The sequence below is a fragment of the Etheostoma spectabile genome, chromosome 4 (assembly GCF_008692095.1).
Source record: "Etheostoma spectabile isolate EspeVRDwgs_2016 chromosome 4, UIUC_Espe_1.0, whole genome shotgun sequence".
Lineage (NCBI taxonomy): Eukaryota > Metazoa > Chordata > Actinopteri > Perciformes > Percidae > Etheostoma > Etheostoma spectabile.
Genome location: NC_045736.1, coordinates 25,860,239 through 25,880,860, shown reverse-complemented (window position 1 = coordinate 25,880,860; position 20,622 = coordinate 25,860,239). Strand labels below are relative to the sequence as shown.

Sequence of the window (20,622 nt, the reverse complement as noted above, 5' to 3'; positions counted from 1 at the left end):
CAGCCCTGCACCAATCCAATATGATGTTCAGTATTAACATGCTGTATTCACGCATATAGTGGCAGACCTAGATTTTTTTTTGCAGTCATCTTTGACATATGAATTTAAGTTATGCTCATCACAAACACTAATAACTCTAAAAGTAGTAGACAGGAGGTAAGTGAGACACTCCTACTGCCAAGAGGGATTTTCTTTTATATCGGTATTAGCATTTGTATGTGTACAAGTACAGCAATAGTAGTTACTGTCAAACATACATTCAAGTATTTGTCAGTATATTTTCAGTAAAACACTCCATTGTTTCATGCAACATGATGAAAAATAATGTTGCTTTTTTATCAAACATATCTGGCAGACTTTTTGCATCTACCTTTTATTGTTGCATCTTTATTTACAGTTACTTGGTTTTCTTTTACTGACAGAACATTTATTACTTCATTCAACCTTTATTTATACTCAAGAGATCATTGACACATATGTGTGTTTTCTTGGTCTGATGGACTATGCCATTGATACCGATGTCTATTTTTATTATTAATCCCTTTGCATTTTACTAAAGGAAATGCATTGTCAGAATGGTCAAATGACAAGGGTGCTGCTGTTGTCTGTTACCTTTTTAAGTCTTTTAAATGCTGTTAGTTTGAACATTTGACAGGTAAATTTGTCTGCAATGTAATGATCACATTTTGCATGCAGTCTTGATGCAATGCACAAGAGTGTTTTTGAGCAATTAGATCATTTTGGTGTTTCTTGGCCTCTCCGTGAGCTTGATGTTTTATTTATCCATGTTGAACTCAGTCAGACCTGGTTAGTAGGCGATTTCATATTGAAGAGCTATGTAATATTTTGAAATAAAGAATTTCTTAAAAAAATGCTGAAGCATGTCTTCCTGTCTGTGTTGGCCATATTAGGCATCAGAGATTTAATTCATACTTATTTAATCAATCACCTTTTGAAGTCTGACCTTGGAGGGGAAAGACCAAAGCTTCTGTCTTGCCAGTTCTTGCTGACACCAGACAGCTCTTTGCTGTGGATTTCATTATTTTAGTGAGCTCAGGTCTGAGACGGGAGAGGGCTTTTCACAAAAGGGCACTGGTTCAGTTTTTACTGCCACCGCAATAAATCTGAGTGACCTCAAAAACTACAATATTAGCAGTTACGCATCATAGCCACACGGGGGCAGTATAAGACCACACATCAGGCCAAATCATCACCCTGCGCTCTTATCGTCCCTGACAGACTCGTTCCAAACAGCGTAGAGAGTGAGAACAATTTATTCACAAATATAGCCCATTGGTCATAAGAAGATAATGTTTTTTAAAGTGTATTTGCTCCAATACCACAAGTGTGCAGACAGCAGTCGGGCTGCTGCCCGTTCTTTGCGGATGTTGTGTCTGAACTTTCGGAGTATTGACAGACACCGGGCCTGTCTGGGATGGACACTATTTATGGCCCTACTCGGGTTACTGCCAGTGACCTCGTAAAGAAATAAAGAATCTCTATGCATGGGGGGGATCAAAAGCAGAGGAACCAAGATGTCTGTTCTCATTAACCTTCATGGCGGCTCCAAATCGATGCCCAACTGCTGCTGTTTAGCGCAAAGCCTCCCTGCTGGATGTACGGATCTAGCCTATCCAAAATGGAACCTTTAGGTGGAAGACGTCAGAAGGTGAAAAACACAGCGGGTTACCCAACCCACCTTTCGACTTAGAGGAGGCTATAAAGCGTAAGGAAAACAGTGTACAAATTACGAAAAACTTTTCCCTTTGCGTGTGAGGTCGTTGGGCGCACAATCTAACCCTCTACCACCGCAGCGTACTGCACTTGAGTAATTAGTGGTGTCGCAGGCAGGCATACTGTCTCTTACCCATAATCGGTGAACAGGCCCCACATTTACTGCCTCAGGCCTTGAGGTTTACCACCCAAAGTTCTTCAACAATCATGTTTGGGTGGCCTTATTTGGTTATGTGTTTTCTCTCTAGAAACGTTGAACTGCTTATTTGTGTCGCCCTTAATGCAGACATGGTGCAGTGAAGAAATGGGCTTCAGACGCGTCAGGACCGGAGAGCTGATTGCAAACAAAGGCTGGGGAGTAATCACTGAGGTGGAAGTAAAGTCATATGATCACGCTATGATTCACACTTCAGAATTAGGAGTTTTTTTTTTTTTTTACCAGTTTGGTTTCAAACCGTGAGATATACCACTAGCTGTTTTGTCTGACTGCTCGTGTCCTACTTTAGTTTGTTTGACATTTCCACTGCAACCGCCATATCTGCAGTTATGTTCTGAGCCCTGTGCTCCGTTATTAAACAACGACGAGTCCCACACCAGAATATATTGTCTGTAATTCTTTTATTTTTGCCCAAAGACAGTCTTTAACAGTTAAAGTTTAAATAGTTTATCTTTGTGTGTTACAACGTGATCATTAGCATACTCTAATTTATCTCAAAAAGAAACACATTTTTCAGCTCTGAACTCAGACACATCAATCACAACACGCTCATCTTACATTTGTCACTTTTCCAGGCGTCCCCTACATCAGGAAAGCGCTGTCTCTCAGAGGGATTAATGCAGGAATATCGATTTAGAAGGAAGAAATATGCCTCACGTTATGAGCAGATATTTCCTTGATGTTTTTTCTTCCCTGGGCGATGATTATTGGTGGAATAATCCCAGAGGGGATCCTATAACCCCGCTCCTTTGATACATGACACGTCAAAGAGGACTTCGGCCTACACCTTTTTCCTTTTTCCACAGTACCACAATATGTAGGGATACGTCTGCAACCTGCAATTCCGGCCTAAGAGTAAAACGCTAAAGCGAATACACACAGTGAAACTTGTTAAGAAGTAGAATGGCTCTATCGATGTAATGGGAAGTATAAGGGAAGCCAAATTAAATTTCACACCGCTCCACCTCACACTTTCAAATCCGTGTTTACGTCACATGATCGGGTTTCTTCTGATTCCATCTGGCCCCTCTGAGGATAAGATAAGTGCTGTGGGCTGTTGCATCCATTAGCTGCCTCTCTTTAAGATAAAAGGCCTGCGATCCCTATCGCGACACACAAGTTCAGTTCTAGACACAACCATTTGCTAGTGCAGACAGGATATATTATGTTTTAGTGTTTTTTTTTCCCCTTCACTTACACAGTTCATCTACTTTTGTTTATTTTGTCTGCAAACTGGATTAGCGCATTGACAGCAAAGAAAGCGCAAAGAAAAGCCCAGTGACAGGACAGTCTGGAGCTGTCCAACGTCCTGAATTTCTATGCTGCGCATCTGGCCCTGTCCATGGTGCTGAAACTAGGAGCTTTACTTAGTCGAATGTTGTTTAAAAAAGAAAATCCTGGTGAACCCACGTCAATGACTAAACTGTTCTCAGTCCAAAGTCAGATAGATCGATTTGTGATAGATTCAAGCCTAATTTAATCCGTCTAAAATAGCATACTTTCTCACCCATGGTAACAAAATGGTCATAAGGGTTTGAAGACAGTTCCAGACAAGATTAAGATACATGCCTGTGCTCCTTGATGTAGTCCTGGAATTCATTACATTTAATGGTATTTTTTTGTTGTTGATGTTGCTTAGATGCCTTAGAAGGCACGTATCTTTATACTACTCCCAACAGAAATGCCTCCAATAACACAGCTAAAAAGGAAGACATCTGAACGTATCGGATACTCCTCACCTTGGGTCGTTAGCAGACATCGACCTCTTCAAGTCTTAACGACTGCAAATACAGCGCAAAGCAATCAATCGCCATCAACACACTAGAATATTCTAGGGACGGAATAATTGATAGGCTGTCTCCTGGTGCGTAACGGAGAGGGCGGCGGTGATTAAATTCTGTTTAACATCGCAGTGGGGGGGGGGGGGGGGGGATCTACACCATCCGCGCGTATAGCCGAGCACAGAACCAAGTATTGATATCCAGACACCATCTGTAAGATGCTTGAAGTGTAGAGGTAAAATAGACTATTATGTGATTAGGAGGGGCCATTGACTCGTGCACAGTCCAGCACCTGTCAGTCATCAGACTCCCTCCTCAACTCAACCACAAGTAATAGAGTGGGGAAAATTGAAGTGTAAGATGACATCCAGCCTGTGATCACTATTAGGAAAACTTCTACCAATTTGAACAAAAATCAATAATACTTTCATGGATCTTGTACTATTTTGCTCCTAACTCTTTACATGGGATATATTCCCACAATGTATGACAATGTTAAACGGTGCATAGACCAGGTGTACAGTAAAACCAAAGTATTATATATATATATATATGTATGTATATTTTTCCATTTGTGACCTCTTGTACCCGCTACGTTTTAAGACTCATGCATTGAAACACACCATAAAACGTGGAAATGTCCACAAAGTATTCCACGATGACAACCAACTTTACAGTCTAAGAATGGCTGCCATGTATCCCATCTCTCCTTGGACATACAAGCACATAATTGTCCCCCACTTCCTCTCTATCCCAACAGTCCAGGCTACTTGGGAACTACATGACATCAGTGGGGAAGAGGGGGTGTACTTGGGAGCTGGTGAACTGGGCGGGCGCTGTTGCACGTGTTCAGAATGGGGAAAACGGGCTCGCATCGCATTTCTCATGTCCAATCGATCCCTGCTCGGGAGGAGCGACGGGAGCGCAACTATCACTCCTGCATCACTTTACCATCACTCTCATCAGTATCTCTCCGGCGACTGTAACGCCTCTGTGTGACAGTCGCGCGCAAGGGGATGAACTTGTGTGGAGTGTTCGCCAAAAACATCAGCCCGGTGTCTCTTTGGGGGGATTTACGCACTTTTTGATGACTTTCTCCTCAGTGTGGTTTTGAGAATTTGCGCGGCAAGATCATGGCACATTGGAGCACATCGCTATTGTGCGAGCTTTGTTTTCTCACCCGGCTCCGGAGGGCTGGTTCTCCGGTGAAGCAGTAGCCTTCCTCGCCCCGGCTTCAGTGTGTTTGTGTGCGTGCACCGGGAACTGGACATGAGGCTAAAAATGATTGCCCCATTTAGTGGAAAACAAGATCAGTGGAGTTGAAGCAGAAAGTGGCAAAGCTCTCTACAATCTCACCTGGATCCTTTACAATTTCCTGTGATCATGCCATCAAGATGATAGATTTGGGTAAGGTGGTATTTTTTTAAATTCAAATTCAATTAGTATATATTTACACTTTAATTCCCAGTGTCTTCTCAGGGCGCGCAGTCAATAGACTAATGAAACGAGGAGGGGGTCAGAGGGGTACTTTGGCTGTAGAGAAATGTGGAACATTTTTTTTCCAGGGGTGGTGACTTGCTGACTGACTCACTAAACGACTGGCGAGCTGAAAGCAACTTTGATGTTCTTGGCTCAGAGCGCGGCGAAAACATTTTTGCTGAGAAACGATTTCTTAAAAGAACAGCAGGACTTCCAACGAACCCTTCCCTGATCTCCTAGTGACTCCGCTCCCTCCTGGTGCGTGAGTGCCATGCGTAAAAATGGGACACATGATGAGCCGATTCAAACGGCCGTCAATTCCACTGACCGTGTTTAGCGCGTGAGGGCAGGGAAGATTGAGATGAGACTGATGCAGTGTTTCATCGCTGCGAGGTTAAATAAGCGATCGGCCGAAGCTCGGCGCTGCTTAATACCTATTGATTGATCTGCGAGGCTGATACGCTGACCGGGCTCTTTTTACGCGCCTTCTAATCGATTTCCATGGATCATGGTCGGCTGGAGATAGAGATGAGAGCGCGCGGAGCTCAGACATATGCGAGAGAAAAGAGGTTCCGCCGGGCTCTCCTGGCAGATTGCGCACGGAGGCAGGAAGGTGTGATGCAGAAGCTAATGGACACGCTCTATTGGGCGCACACACTCGGCACGCACAGACACACTCCCTCCCCTCTTTCTTATCCGCACACACAAACAGAGGGGAAAATTACTTGGCGCATGTTAATGGGTGCAGTAATGAGACCCAACCCCTATCGTGTTGTAATTGTTAGTCATCCTTGTCTCAACCCCTCCCTCTCCCATCCTCTCCTTACCTCCCTCTCCCTTTGCGTATATACCTCGCTGTCCCGCTGCTCAGCTCTGCGATTTGTACTGTATTGAAAGAGTGTAATTATTTCCCCATTGTTTTTAGCGCGCCACACTGGCACTCCAGAGAAAGTGGTGTCATTAGTTTGACAGGGCAGACAGGAGAGGAGAGAGAGGGAGAGGAGAGCCGGTTGGAGAGGATCGGTCCATGGACTTAATTCTCATTGACAGTCACATTAACACAGGAGCAGCACTCTTAATCCTGGGGAGATTACTCTCTCCAACCTGACCCCCTGTCAACCCAGCCATCCTACACACACACACACACACACACACACACACCACACACACACACACACACACACACACACACACACACACACACACACACACACACCAGACACAGACAGACACACAGACACAGACACACAGACACAGACACACACACACATACACACACACACACACACAGACACACACACACACACACACACACACACACACACACACACACCTGTATGAAAGTGGCACTCTTACCTCTGGCTGTGCTGCTTTAGTGGAATACTTTGTCACCCTTTTCCATCTCTTCACACCAACACACCCTCCCACTCGATTTTCACAGATCAACACACACACAGACACACACAAAAAAATCACACACTTGGTAATTACTTTTCTCCAGGCTCACACTCATCAACAACGTCACCCCCCCCCCCCCTCCCACTCCTCCTATAGTAGCTCCCAGTGGTGGGACTACTGGTATGCTCAGAGGACTCTTTGGCTCAACATGTCTCCACAGCTTCCTATTTACTTACCCCACAGAGGGCTGTTCAGGATAAGTGACTGGGGACGGCGGGTGATGGATTGTGTGCATTTGTGATTGTGCATGAGGACATGGTCAAGCAGAAAGGCGACAGACGGCAGCGAAGAGAAGGGAGAGCAAGGGAGGCGAGAGAAATGGAGAGATATGGACGAAGAGACAGAAAAAAATGGTAGTTAAGGGAAGGAGATAGTGTGTGTGTTGGTGTGTCAGGGAGAAAAAGACAGCCTATATGTGAAATGACGTGTGTGTGTGTGTGTGTGTGTGTGTGTGTGTGTGTGTGTGAGAGAGAGAGAGAGAGAGTGAAAGGCGTTCTGAATTATATGCTTGATGAATAAACCGGGATCAGGAATGTAGGACTGGGGAGGTGACAGCAGCGCTACAGATTGGAGATCACCTCCACACACACACACTGACATTAACAGGTTGACTGTGATGAATGGATACATCCCGACTGAGAGGAGGAGGATGAGGAGGTGGAGGAGAGGAGTGGAGAAAAGAGACAAGAAGAGAAGAGAGGAGAGTCATTATTTCATGCCGTAAATGACAGTGTTCTGGACAGCTTTTCATCTCGGGCAGTTTCTAGGTGCTTCGAGTCTGAGAACATGAACAGGTGTCATGCAGTCTGAGTGGACAATACCATCTTCATTTAGAGAAAATACACCCAGAGACTGATGTCTCTTCTCAAACAGGAGATCTATGACTCTAATAAAGGGAAGAGCGATATTAGACCAAAAGGCGTTTGTCTGTTTCTTGTCTAAACCACAAAAGCGCAGATGGACAGAGGTCGCGACCCATGGTTAAAAAAGGGTAAAGTTCAGATGTTGCTTACAGACCAGAGTAGTAACATGTGATACCTTGTTAATAGTGTGTGGTGATCCACCAAGTGTAGGCCTCAATGAATAAAGGGAAAATGTGCCCCCCTCTTTCTGTAGCCAACAGACCGACACAGATCCTCTCCCCTGTTGTGTATAATGCTCATCAGTCTTTAATGTGTTTACTAACTCAGGCTGGGAGAGTTTTATCTAATCCACATTCATCACTAAATGTTAGAATGGTTTTAACTTTGGTGTTGTTTGCCGCAGACAATTTATTTAGTCTAGATTGCATTTTGATCTTAATTTGAATGATTTTCTTAGCGTTTACAACCCTAATTGAGCTGTTTTAAGTAGAGCAACATCACATTAATGTATTCACTGTAGAGCTAGACAGATAAATCGGCTGCTATAAGCTTGTATGTGTCAGCCAACATTTGACAACCTGCAGGACAGAAATGCCAAACTAGGTTTGAGGTTAATCAGAAATAGTGTCACCATTAAATATTTTTCCACCATATATCTATCTATCTATCTGAAGACATCATCATCATCATCTTTTTTTCATTACCATCGCCAACACAGCACAGACAGGGATCATGCACCAAAACATATGAGCACAGTGGGGTAACTTTATTAATACAAATGAAGTAAAAACACAGTTGGTCCAATCCTTAAAGCGTTCTAAGGCGCTGTAAGGCAAAGGCATGGGGATGGTTCTAACTTTCCTCTCACACAGCAATCATTTTGTAAGAGCAGGTACCAACCGGTCTGAACAGTGGAGGTCACATGTTGAAGCGCCACAGCTGTGTGTGTTCCTTGACTTCCATTCTCCCCTCTGTCAGTCAATGACAGCAAGGCCTCAGTGTCCTGTGTGGCGCCGTCACACAATCCAGACTCTCTCTAATTCCATCTAACAGGTCCTGCTTTGATTGACAGCCCACACTGCCACATGGCTTCCCCCTGTTTCAGCCCAGAGGAGAAAGTGAAAGGCACACCAGCCGCATTCAAACTTATGTGTCACAGTTAGTGGATTACTGTTCTTTCGGGGGTGAGTGCTTCGAAAGAGTCAATCACTTACCGTTGAGGATTGTTTTTAAACATCTGTTTTGAATTTCGGAGTAATCAATTTAGGTTAAATTCTTAGTCATTTTCAATTGGGGGAGTTTTTGAACGTCGTCACCCGTTTGTGAAAACCGAAAACAACACCACTTCACAGGCCTCAAGGTGATTTCTCCACAGCGTCAACTGACTTTGACCATGACAAATTTCCCAGAGTGATAGTAATGATTGTAATTGAACAGACACAGTTCCTTCCCACAGTGCTCTATCTATCTATCACCTTGGATGCAATCTGCTGCTTCCACTCTTGTGTGTGCGTCTGTGTGTGTCTCTGTGAGAGAGAGTGTGTCCCTGTTCGCTCCCCTCTGGCAGCTGGCAGATGTGCTGGTAACCGTGAGCGACAATGTTAGTGTGTTTGTAGGATTATGAAAAGCTCCCAGCATGCTCTGCAGCGTGGGTCCACTGTGAAGCCGTAGTGAGGAAGTAGTGCGGAAGTAGCGAAGCCTGGGGCGGTCATCACAGCAGCCCTGAAACAACACTGCACCTGACGTGGGGGGGTCGAGGGTTCAACCCTGTGGGATGCAGAACAGGAAAGTGGTGGAAGGATGGGGAGGAGAGGAAGAGATAGAAAACAACATGGGGGGAGGAAGAAAGAAGAGGAGACGGGAGGAATAGATGTTGGAGAGACATGCTTCTACAGAAAGGAGTATGGGTAGTTACAACTGAGGGGAAATCTGTCAGAGGAATGAGTAAGTGTGCGTAAATGTGATGTGTTGGTGCACACAGGTTATATGTGGGTGTGCTGGAGGTGATGCGTTTGTAATGAAAACAGCAGGCAGCCAGTGGTCGAGGGTCCCTCTTGGCGGCTGATTGATGTCAGTCACCAGCGGACAGTAACCTCCCTTGGGGATGGCTGCCCAGATGAGGATGAATCATTGTTGTTTGTGTGTGTGTGTGTGTGCATTGTGCAAGTGAACCTTCATTAAACATTGTTTTCTTATATATTCGAGTTCCAATTACTGTGACTCGGCTTACTCCGTTCATCGGGAAAGTGAGAAATCTGTACATTGATATCACACGTGGTGGGACTGGAAAACAAGTCAGATGGAAATTATATCGTAAGCTTTGCTGACACCACTTGCATCTAGGTTACAATCTATGTTGAGAAGCCAAATGCTGCACACATGACTATCAGCCTATGCATTCTGAAGCCATTTAAATGTGTGTGTGGTGGGAATATGCATCTATAAGCACAGGAACATTTGTCTGAAAATGTTTCTGTGTCTGCCGATATCTGTGTATGATCCTTGTATGGAACTGGTTCGTATGAGTGAGCAAGTACTTGTGCCTGTTTGTGAATGTGTCTCTCTGGAAGACAAGAGAGAGAGGGTTAGAAGCCCTGCTTGTCTCAAGGGAGCGGAGTGATATGGTGTCATGCTCCGGAGACCCACAGACAAATTAATTCACTTATTGACACTGCTGACACGTCTCAGTGACTTTGTAAAATGAACAATTGATCAGGCTTTTTCTCTCTCTCTTCCTGCTCTCTATCTTTGTCTCCATCTCACTCACGCTACACTCTATTTTCCCTGACCTCTCTCTCTGTCTTTCTCTCTTCTTTCCTCCCTTCTTTCCTCCCTTCTTGTCAGCCATTTCCCACTCTGACCACTTCCAAACTCCTTCATCTGTAGTTTTCTTCTTTTCCCTTCCTTTCACTCCTTTTGTCCTTTTTACTTTTATCAAGCTCTCCCTTTCCTTTGGCTGGCCAATTGACAGGCGATGCACATACAGGTCATTAATATAATTACGCACAAGCTGGTCATTAGCAGCTGAAGGGACTGATATAATCAAGATGTTGGTTTGTTTGCATATATGAGTTTCTGTGGGTATACGGATGTGCAGAGATAGCAAGAGACAGAGTGTGTTTGTGTTAGAGAAGGAGAGGTTGCGAAAGCAGCTTCTGTGTCCATTGATTTTAAGCCGTTGTGTGAAAGCGTCTAGAGTGAGCGTTTGTCCAGAGCTTTTGTCTTGGGCCGAAGAGGAGCCACAACTACAGCGAGGCCGAGTCTCATAGAAAATCAAAGCAGGCCTCACATCAAGGTTGTTTATTTTCCATTAATCATAATTTGGGCACAAAGCATAATGAACAACATTGCTCTCGGGAAACTCACTGTCAGGGGCTCGGCCGGCTTTTGTTTGGCTCAGGGCCGTCCATTGATACCAGCAGCCACTGAGGAAGTGTCCAGGCAGGGCTGTTGTTATCTTTTTCTTATTCTTTGTACAGACAAAGGAGCATTGGTGGGTAGGAACCATGTTTTATTACTTGGCTAAGTTGTGCTGTCTCCCTTCTGCCCTGCTGTGGTTCCCCCCTTCTCTCCTACCTCTCCTCCTTTTTCTCCCTCTACAGTTTGGGAAGGGAAGACAAACTTGGGGACTGTTTGAGAATTGGTAAAAAAAAGAACGGACGCTCGCAGTGAAAGAATGAATAGAGGGAAGATATAGAAGGAAAGGAAAGAAGCACACTGTAGACAAAAGAGTAGCAAAAATGTTCTCAAAAATAATATTTATAATCCCAGTCCTAATAAGAAAGTCTGGTATTACAGGTAACAAATGGTAAAGCCAGGATGTGAAGGACAACTTTATTTGCATTTTAATTGCATGTGGCCCCAGTCCTGCACATCCATTTGAAATGGTCTGGAACCACCAAGGTGCATGATGCATGGTGTGAATAAAATGTTGGCTGGTATAAAGACATTGTCACAGGAAACGTTACACAGGGAGAATGACAGATCAGTTGTGGAGACAGAGAGCATAACAGTACATAAAGATTGGGCTTCAACATTCTAAATCCCAGTGTTTACTTTGGTTGTTTTTTTAAAGCAAGCCGCATCCAGCAAGGATAAAAGAGGTGTAACAATAGGAGAAAGGCATCAATATTGCAGATACCTAGCTTGTCTCGAGCGGAGAGGGGAAGAACACCTGCTAAAAGTGTGTGTGGGTGTGAACAGCCATTTAAAAGTGTCTCCTTTACTTTCCACCTTTCCATCCATCTTCCAGTGCTGAGGGACACTGACTTTTAATGGCCTTTTATTGCTTTATTAGAGTGTGCCGGATTTACAGCCCTTGCCCTGCCTCTGTGTGTCAGCGGCTCTGAGCAGGGTTACTGTGATCTAGCCCAGTGCTGGCTGTCAAGGATTTAAACAAGTAACTTGTGAAGAGGAAACCAGGGACTGGGCAGCGATGCGCAGACTTGTTGTGTTAGTGAGCGAATGTTTATTAGCCTGTAAGTGTCTGTGTTTTTTCCCCTCCATAAAACAATTAACAGCCTACATCTGCCTCTCCCCCTCCTTTGCTTTAGTGGGAGAGGTTGTTAAAAGACTTTAATGAGGCTAGCAATGTGTGTGGCAGGTACATTAGGCAAAACCCGGCATTAAAACAAATGATGTTTATTCTGTGTATACTGTGTAAGAGGAGTGATCTGTAAAGGTGTGTGTGTTTATGTGGAAATGTGTGTATGAGGGTGTTTGTCAGTTCACAGGTAGATAAGATGTGTGTACTTGTGAGCTGTATGGGTATACGTGTGGGTTTGTGAATGTGTCTGCTCTTGTGTTTGTATGTGTGTACCAGCTGGATGGGTGAGTCCATACACGTTGAAGTGACTGATCGCCTGCTTCTAACCATGAAACACACATCGGGACTCTGATCGTTTCTGACTTTTATCCATGTAAGTGGGGGAGCGGAAAAGAAGAGAGAGAGGAAATTAGGAGCGATGTGAAAGAGATGGAAACAAGTTGGTAGAGAGAGATTCAGAAGGAAGGAAAAGAGCGACCTTGGAAAACACCAACATATTCTGAGCACTTTGACGAACTCGCACACAAACACACACATATTTCGTGGTCATCGGATCCTGACACGGTGGCTTGTGCAACAAGGAGGGATTTGGACTTAAGTGCAGGCCGATCAATTGAGCTGTAATGGTACCTTAGCGCCAAGGCCATTCTCTGAACTCTGCAGTCAATACCAAAGTCAGGCAACGGTCCTGAATTCAGACCTTCACGCAAAATTTTCTCCGCTTTCTTTCTCCCAACCTGGCCATTTCACCAAACAGAGGATCCTCCATTTAATTGCTTGTTGGTTTATTGGAGAAAGCAATACAGTGGGGGAGGTGTAGCGGTGAGGATGGATGGCAGTAAAAAGGTGCAATGTTATTATGTGTCCCTAGATGACTTCTAGCCTCTTCCTATATAAAACAGAACTGTAAAGAATTATATACAATGATATAAATGCACAATTGCTGTGGACCACAATGTAGTTTTATTGCACAATCACTGACACTTTCACACAGGTTCTTTACGAGATTATGTCTGCTGATTAAAAGTTTAAAATACATATTTATGACATGTGTGTCATAAACAGAACTGTTATAATGCAAAAAACTACCATATGCAAAATATTGCAGTATGTTAGAAGTATTAGTGTAGGGTTATATAATAAGTCAGCAAAAACATTGTCAAAACGTGTTTGTACATACATGGCACTTAGAGAAATATAATATAATTATATTTTACTTATAATTTAAACATATCCAGTTAGTGTATAGTATATAAGAGTACATGCTGTACATTGTACAACTTACATATCATATGTGGAGTAGTCATGCGTGTCTGACTCACACTAGGTCCAAGATTTCTACTTCATTGCCTCTTTCTAATCTCACAGTCAGAGGAGCACACATGCATGTTCTGACACCGCTTTACATTGACTCTGTAGCCTACAGAAAACGTGAAAAAGTGGGAGAGGAGAAAGCAGAGATTTACATCTGCACACTGATAAAGGGAGGAGAGAGAGACACACACACATACACACACAAACACACACGGAGGCATGGATACTGAAGCGAGCCATAAGGGCATAAGAAAAAACAAACAAGAACCAGTAAAATTGCAGGTTGTGGCGGCTGAACATAAGAGTACGGAAAAATGGGGCTCTGGCACTGCTGTGTTAATTTAAGTTTGTGTGTGTCTGTGTGTGTGGGCCCAGACACCCGCACTATGTGCCCAGTGACCCAGAGGAAATGGTGAGAAGCAGCATGCTGTAATGGTTTAGAGTCGGAGGCAGAGAAATATATAGAAACAGAACATTACACACCCTAACTGAATGTTAATACTATGCAATTTGGCAGAAAATCTGAAACGTTTCACATAAGATTCCATTGGGCTTTGTGCTTTTGCCCGTTTCATTTTCAATATTGTTCCGCCTTAGGGAGATGCACTTTGTTTTACACTGATATGCTTTTTGTCCGCTTGGTCTGTGGCTGGGCACAGAATCAGCATACAGAGATACTGGTGTGACGCTTGTGTGGTCTGCATACTCACTGCCTTTCTATTTCTCACATACGCACATGGAAGTTCAACCAAAGCCTATGTGACAAAACCCGTACTGAATTGTTTGTTCCTTTATTTGAGATTTGTACACTTTTTATTCTTTTATTTAATATTGTATTATTATCATTTAAAATACCAAATCAGAATCATTGTAAAGCATTACCAAACGGAATTGCTGAAAATTCATAAAGTCTATTTAAAGAGAAAATGCCGATTGACTATTTTTTTTATACAACTGAGGTCAAGTAAAAACCTTACGCTCAGAACAGGACCCAGCCGTATGTGTTTGTGTTACATATCTGATATATCTGACAGTTTGTTAAAGTCCATTATTGTTCATTGAATCAGCCAGCCAATATATCAGTCTAACTTTAAAGCTCATAAAAGTGTGTGATAATAAGACAAACAAATAATCAAGAAAGAGGACTACGGTGTGGAATGCATCCCACAGTGTAGAACAGACAAACAGTGGGCTGCAGGATGTTTTTCTTACAGCTGTAATTGCCAGGAAGGACAATAGCATCATTAAAGTTTAAAAGAGATGATTCTAATTAGAGTTATTAAATATGCTCAATTAATCTGTCATTTATCTCCTGCTTATTTAGATTTTTGTGTATTTCAGGTTTACAGCAGTGAAGTAGACAATTAGAAAGCTCAGGGAATCAATGTGTTTTGTTGAATACAGCATCATGAAGAGTATTTCACATTTCCAGGCAGTAGTTTTTTGTTTTTTTCAACCTTGACACTGGTCAAAATCTTGAAATGATGACCTATTCATATGTTAGACAAAAGACCAAACGTCACCAGAGCCACCATCCTGAAGATCATGTATGTCCATAAGAAATATGAGAATTAGGCCGGTGGACAGATTTAGCTCTAAACCAGTGTTGAATAAGTGTTGAATGGATCAACCTAATGCCCAACATCATTACCTGGAGACATCTAGTGAGGCAAAAAGCAATCATAGTTTGAGGACAAGACTATCTCGTCAAACAATCTGAAACAGACTTTTACAAACCATTCCATGTTTTTTTCAGTGGAGTCTGATAAACAGCACTTTAGGAAATGCAATTATTCCAACAAGAGATACTGCATCAATATAAGAAAGATAAAACTGAGACACAAAACTGGTGACACAGAGGTTATCAAGTAATGATGCAGTTTCTATTCTTCACTCAGTTCTATTGAACAGGAACTTCCTGTACTCTCCTGACAAATGATATAATCTGAGTGACTGACAAATAGCAGTGTGTTGATAACATCCCCATCTTGCAGAATGTGTCTCACTGTTTTATTTTTGATACATGTTTCCTGATGTGATAGATAAGGTTGCAGAGACGTTGTGTTGAAGAAGGCTTTCATTTTGCGAATTCATGTGTGTATGTTTGTGATTGTGCATGTGTGGTCGTAGAGGGTTGGCAGATGATGGTGTTTGGATGAGAACACACAGATATACTGTATTTGTGGATGAGGTAAGATTGTTTCATTGCATGTCAATGAGCCCCTGTGTCATTCCTGTTTCATTACTGCAAGAAATGACACAAATTAGCCCTTCAGCCTATAGAGACACACACACAGGAGAGAGAGAGAGAGAGAGAGAGAGAGAGAGAGAGAGAGATGAGGTTGGAGGGTGATATAGGATGAGGGATGATTTTAGAAAGAGCAAGACTTGATGTTCTTGATGTGAGACCAAGTAAAGGTGACTGATGGGACATTTTGTCCCTGAAGAGCTGCATCTGGAGACCACACACACATATACGCACACACACACACACACAACACACACACACACACACACACACACACACACACACACACACACACACACGCACTGTTGTGCTCTTTTAATGAATGTATCAGAGAACAAAGCTGATAAAAAATGCGAGACATGGCCCAGCCTTTAAAAAGAGAATAAGAAATGGGCTACAGTGCTGCCATGCAGCAATCACATATCACACACAGCACATGCACATTGCATACTCTCCCATACTGTACTGGAATGAAACCACACACACACACACACACACAAACACACACAGACAGTGGTAATACATGCTACACACAAACAAATAAACACGCAAATGCAAATTTCAAATGCACAAATTAAAATTATATTTACAAATACAATTAACGAACATGTCAGTGTAGACACTCAGAATACACAATGAAACACATCCCCTACTTTTTGCAGTGTGTGTGTGTTTGTGCAACACAACAATTAAATATTATGCAGTACATGTTTAAACTGTTATTTTTACATGTCCCCACTGCTCCTAAAATGTTTGCTTTTTTATTTTGTGTATTCTTACTCCACTCTGCATTTTCTGCCCTCTCATTATCTCCCGTTCTCTTTTCCCCTCCTTGTGTCTCTCCTTCATATTTGTTTTGGGGATTTATCTTTATAAATAGACACAAACAGTGCCCATGAACTTTGTCTCATTTTCATTGCCCTGCTAGTTTTTTACTCTCAAATATGTGCTTGGTCCCAATCTCTTCTCAATCTTTGACTCGTTCTTGGCAGCTGCGGTTGGTTTGTACCCCACCAGGGGGCAGTGGCACCACACTGATGGCTCAGCAGAGGTATCAGGCTTGGATGGAGCTGACACATTCCCAGAAAGTTTCTGAACATAGCAGCAGACTGAGCTGCATATCAATGTGTCATGATGAATAATGAAGATTCAAATAGGAAAACATTTTGTTATTAATTTAAATCTGTTGTCTTTCATTTACATTGCAGAATTAGTCCCTTTGTAAAGAGAGGTGTGTTGACACACTCTTATGGCAGGATGGTAATGTGTGTGTGTGTGTGTGTGTGTGTGTGCGCGTGCGTGCGTGCGTGCGTGCGTGTGTGTGTCTAGGAGTGTAAATGCATCAGAAGCTGTCACTCAGCTGTAATTAGGAAGAGTCTCTCCTGCTGACCTCCTGTGTGTGTGTGTGTGTGTGTGTGTGTGTGTGTGTGTGTGTGTGAGAGAGAGATAGTGTTGTGAGAGAGAGGGAAAGCTGTGTGATCTAGAGTGGGGATCACATTTAGCCTGGGGGTAGGTGAACCTTTTGTAAACAATGGATCTAACAGAATCTAGGCTTTCACATCTCTACCCCTCTGTGTGTGTGGTGTGTGTGTGTGTGTTTGTTTGTTTGTGTGTGTGTGTGTGTGTGGTGTGTGTGTGTGTGTGTGTGTGTAGACCTTCACACAAGGCAATTGAGGGCCACTAAGAAACCCCAAGGTAGCCGGGCCACTCTGACCGAGTGTCTTTGTACCTTTCTTTCTCCAGGGGCTTCTTCTGTTTGAGGTGAGGAAGAGGAAAAGCAGGAGGAAGAGGAAGAAGAGGAGGAAGAGAGGGTGAGGGCTGAGGTGTGAGTGAATGCAGCCATGGCCTGTACACCCTGTCCATAGAGAAGCTACTAAGCGCAAGACAGATCAAAGAAGATAGAGACAACCAGCAGGTGATACCACATCCTGCTCAGATGCCCAGAAAGCAAGAAAAAAACAAGAAAAACATCTTGTGCTGCAACTGATGATAGTCATTAAATGATTTATTGCTTAGTCCATAAGGTAAATGTCAGAAAATAGTGGAAATGCCAACATCTTCACATTGTTTTGTCAAACCAATGATTTAAAACCCAAAGATAAAACATGTGTGTGGAAAGAAAACTGAGGAAAACATGTTCACATTTAAGGACCTACATTAGAACAAGCAACTCTGCATGAAAAATAACTTCAATTATTCCTTTATCACAAAATATGAGCTAGTGGTTTCAGAAACAAGCTTGCAATACAGCTGAAACGATTTGTTGATCAACTGAAAATGAATCAGTAATTATTTTTGGTGATTAATTGTTTCAGTTATTTTCCTAGCAAAATATGCACACTCTTCATCTGTTCCAACTGCTCACATTACTTGCTTTTCTTTGTCATTATTATCTTTAACAGTAGCCTACATCTTTTAGTTTTGACGGTTGGTTGAAACAATTTAAAGACATAACCTAGGCTCTGGTGTGATGAATGATTTTCACTGTTTGTTGACGTCTGATATAAAATCATAGATAATCAATTAATCAAGGAAACAATTATACAGAATTATCAATGAGGAAAATACCAATTAGTATCTGCCCTAATCCAAATATTGTATTTCTGAGCTTAGCCTCATGTTTATTTGTTAATTTTCATGACTCATAAAGTCAACTTTTTGTAATTATCTGCTGCCAGAATAAATTGGAAGAGTTTATCCTAATGTGATACTAATGCATGAAAGGATGCTGGTAGCATACTGTAGTGGTACCTACAGTTGTGCTCATGAGTATAGGAACCCATGCTTAAGTTAACTAAAAAGAGGAATACAAAAATTGTCTTTTGGAAATTGAGCTTTATGCCTTAATTAAAAAAAGGGAAAAATTGGCATGGCTTTATTTCAGTTAACCTAATAGCTGGTTAGATTTGCATTAAGAGAAAGGGAACGTACCCCAAGCCCATCTCTAGGTATGGTGAAGGGTATGTGATGATGTGGGACTATTTTAATCCCAAAGGCCAAGGGAACTTTATCAGGATGCATAGCTTCCTGATCCATGAAATAACTGGCCTTTAATAATAAATATCTGCCTGCTTCTATGGGATTTTAACATAGGGTGTCTATACTCATGCCCCCTGTATTTTAAGCAAGAACATTTATTTATTAACGATACATTATACATTAACAAAAGACAATTGATGTTCTTAAAGTTGGATTTTTCCTCATTTTTGAATTAAGGCATTCATTTTCAAAAGACGATTTTTTATTCCTCTTTTTAGTCAGTTTAAGCATGGGTTCCTATACTCATAAGCAGCACCGTATAGTGAGTTAGCTATACATTATGTGTGTCTGTGCTGGAAGAACGTTTTTCTTCCAGAAGGTTTATTCATTTATTCTGTCCTCGAGGTTCTCATTTTTTCCTTTAACCTTTGCCAGCTCGCCTCTCACATTGTTTCTGCTCTTTTATAAAGCGATATTTTTGCTCCTCTGCCTCCTGTCTTCTTTTGTTTTTTTAAGGGGGAGGGAGTTCTAACCTCTTCTCATGCTCTCTTACTCCTCCTGTCCCCCCTTGTGCTCGCTCTTTGCCCCTCTCTGTCCTCTATCCCTCTCTCAGGATGAAACTGTGGGGGAGGTCAGCTTGGCCTGTGCAGGTGGCCTTCCTTGTTTCCTTGGTGATGCTCTGCGTTGACCCGGTGTCCGCTGGCAGTCGTAACCATCGGGGACCGACAGGTACACCAGGTCTTGCTCTGAACCCCTCCTTCCAACACCACATGAGGTTAATTACACTGTCACTGCCAAGGTACAACACATGTTCCCTGAGCCTGTCGCTGACTGAGGGGGCTGAGCGATGTGCTCTGTCCCTCAGTATGACATAATGTAATCTAGACGAGACCTCGTTTTGGGCTTGGATGCAAACACACCCCTGTTTGAATGATCGAGGCCATTCAGATTCAAATGGCACTTAAGCTGTCAGGAGCTGTCCACACAAATAGATCAGTGTGGGTGTGATCTGATCTCTTCTGAGATGTTGCAGACTTCCAGCAGTTCAGGACTGATGCTGTTGTTTTTAACAGGCCGGTTTCTTAGTGGATTAGGGTTGTTTTAAAATAGGGTGTATGTCTCATGCAGAAGAGGCCATACATAGGCTCATGACTTCTAATCCTCAGGCTCCTAATTGCCAGTGCCTACATTAATATGCACAGCTCTGCCGTCTCTCCTTTAACCACAGCACCACTTCACTTTTTCCATGAGAAATCCATGAAAAAAAGATAGCCAGCCAGAAACCATAGCCAGTGCTGACTTAATTTAGGCCCCCAAGCCTTAATCTATTCTCAATCCTTAATTTCCATAAGGCATGGAGACAGGCCTCCACTCAATCAAAAATCACCTACACAGTTTTATTATTATTTCATAGGGCGTGGCTGAAGGGAAAGTTGTGCTGAGTCACAGTATCTTGCTCCTCAACTTGTTTGGGACAACCTCCCAAGTCACCTCCTCCTCACACTTAATTAGGGCAATTTCCTTAATTATCTCTTGGTCCCTACACTCTCACTGCATGTGTTGTGCAAGGTAACCTTTATGTGCCACAGAAAGGCTACCAGCATTCAGTCTGTGCAGTGAGTGATGGTATTAGTTTCCTTTTGGTGGAGAGGAGGCAGCCTGCTTACGGCAGGAACACTACTAATTGCAGGCCCTGTGTGTAGTGAAGGTCAGCATGGGTGCCCACCACCTTCTTATTTCACTCTTGCTGTGAAACAAGATGACTCACTCCCAAACCGACTGGTGCTTTTTATTACTCTAATTGGTGGAAGTTAGGAATTGTGAATAATAACACAACACACACACACACACACACACACACACACACACACACACACACACACACACACACACACACACACACACACAGACATATGCACACACACATACACGCACACACATGCACACATAGGTTTTGAGGCTGAGAAATAATTGGCTGTACATTATGACTGCTAGATACGCTT

The 20,622-nt window shown here is 42.8% G+C and overlaps 1 protein-coding gene across 1 annotated transcript in view; it reads left to right on the top strand.

The window, feature by feature from the left end:
- The first annotated feature begins 4,629 nt into the window (after nt 1–4,629).
- Nucleotides 4,630–20,622, top strand: part of tafa4b (TAFA chemokine like family member 4b) — a 37,839-nt gene continuing 21,846 nt past the window's right edge. Inside the window, exons 1-3 of the mRNA XM_032514730.1 lie at nt 4,630–5,139; nt 17,384–17,555; nt 19,233–19,348. Coding sequence (XP_032370621.1) covers nt 19,234–19,348 — 115 coding nt within the window. The 5' untranslated portion in view covers nt 4,630–5,139; nt 17,384–17,555; nt 19,233. The remainder of the gene's footprint in view (nt 5,140–17,383; nt 17,556–19,232; nt 19,349–20,622) is intronic.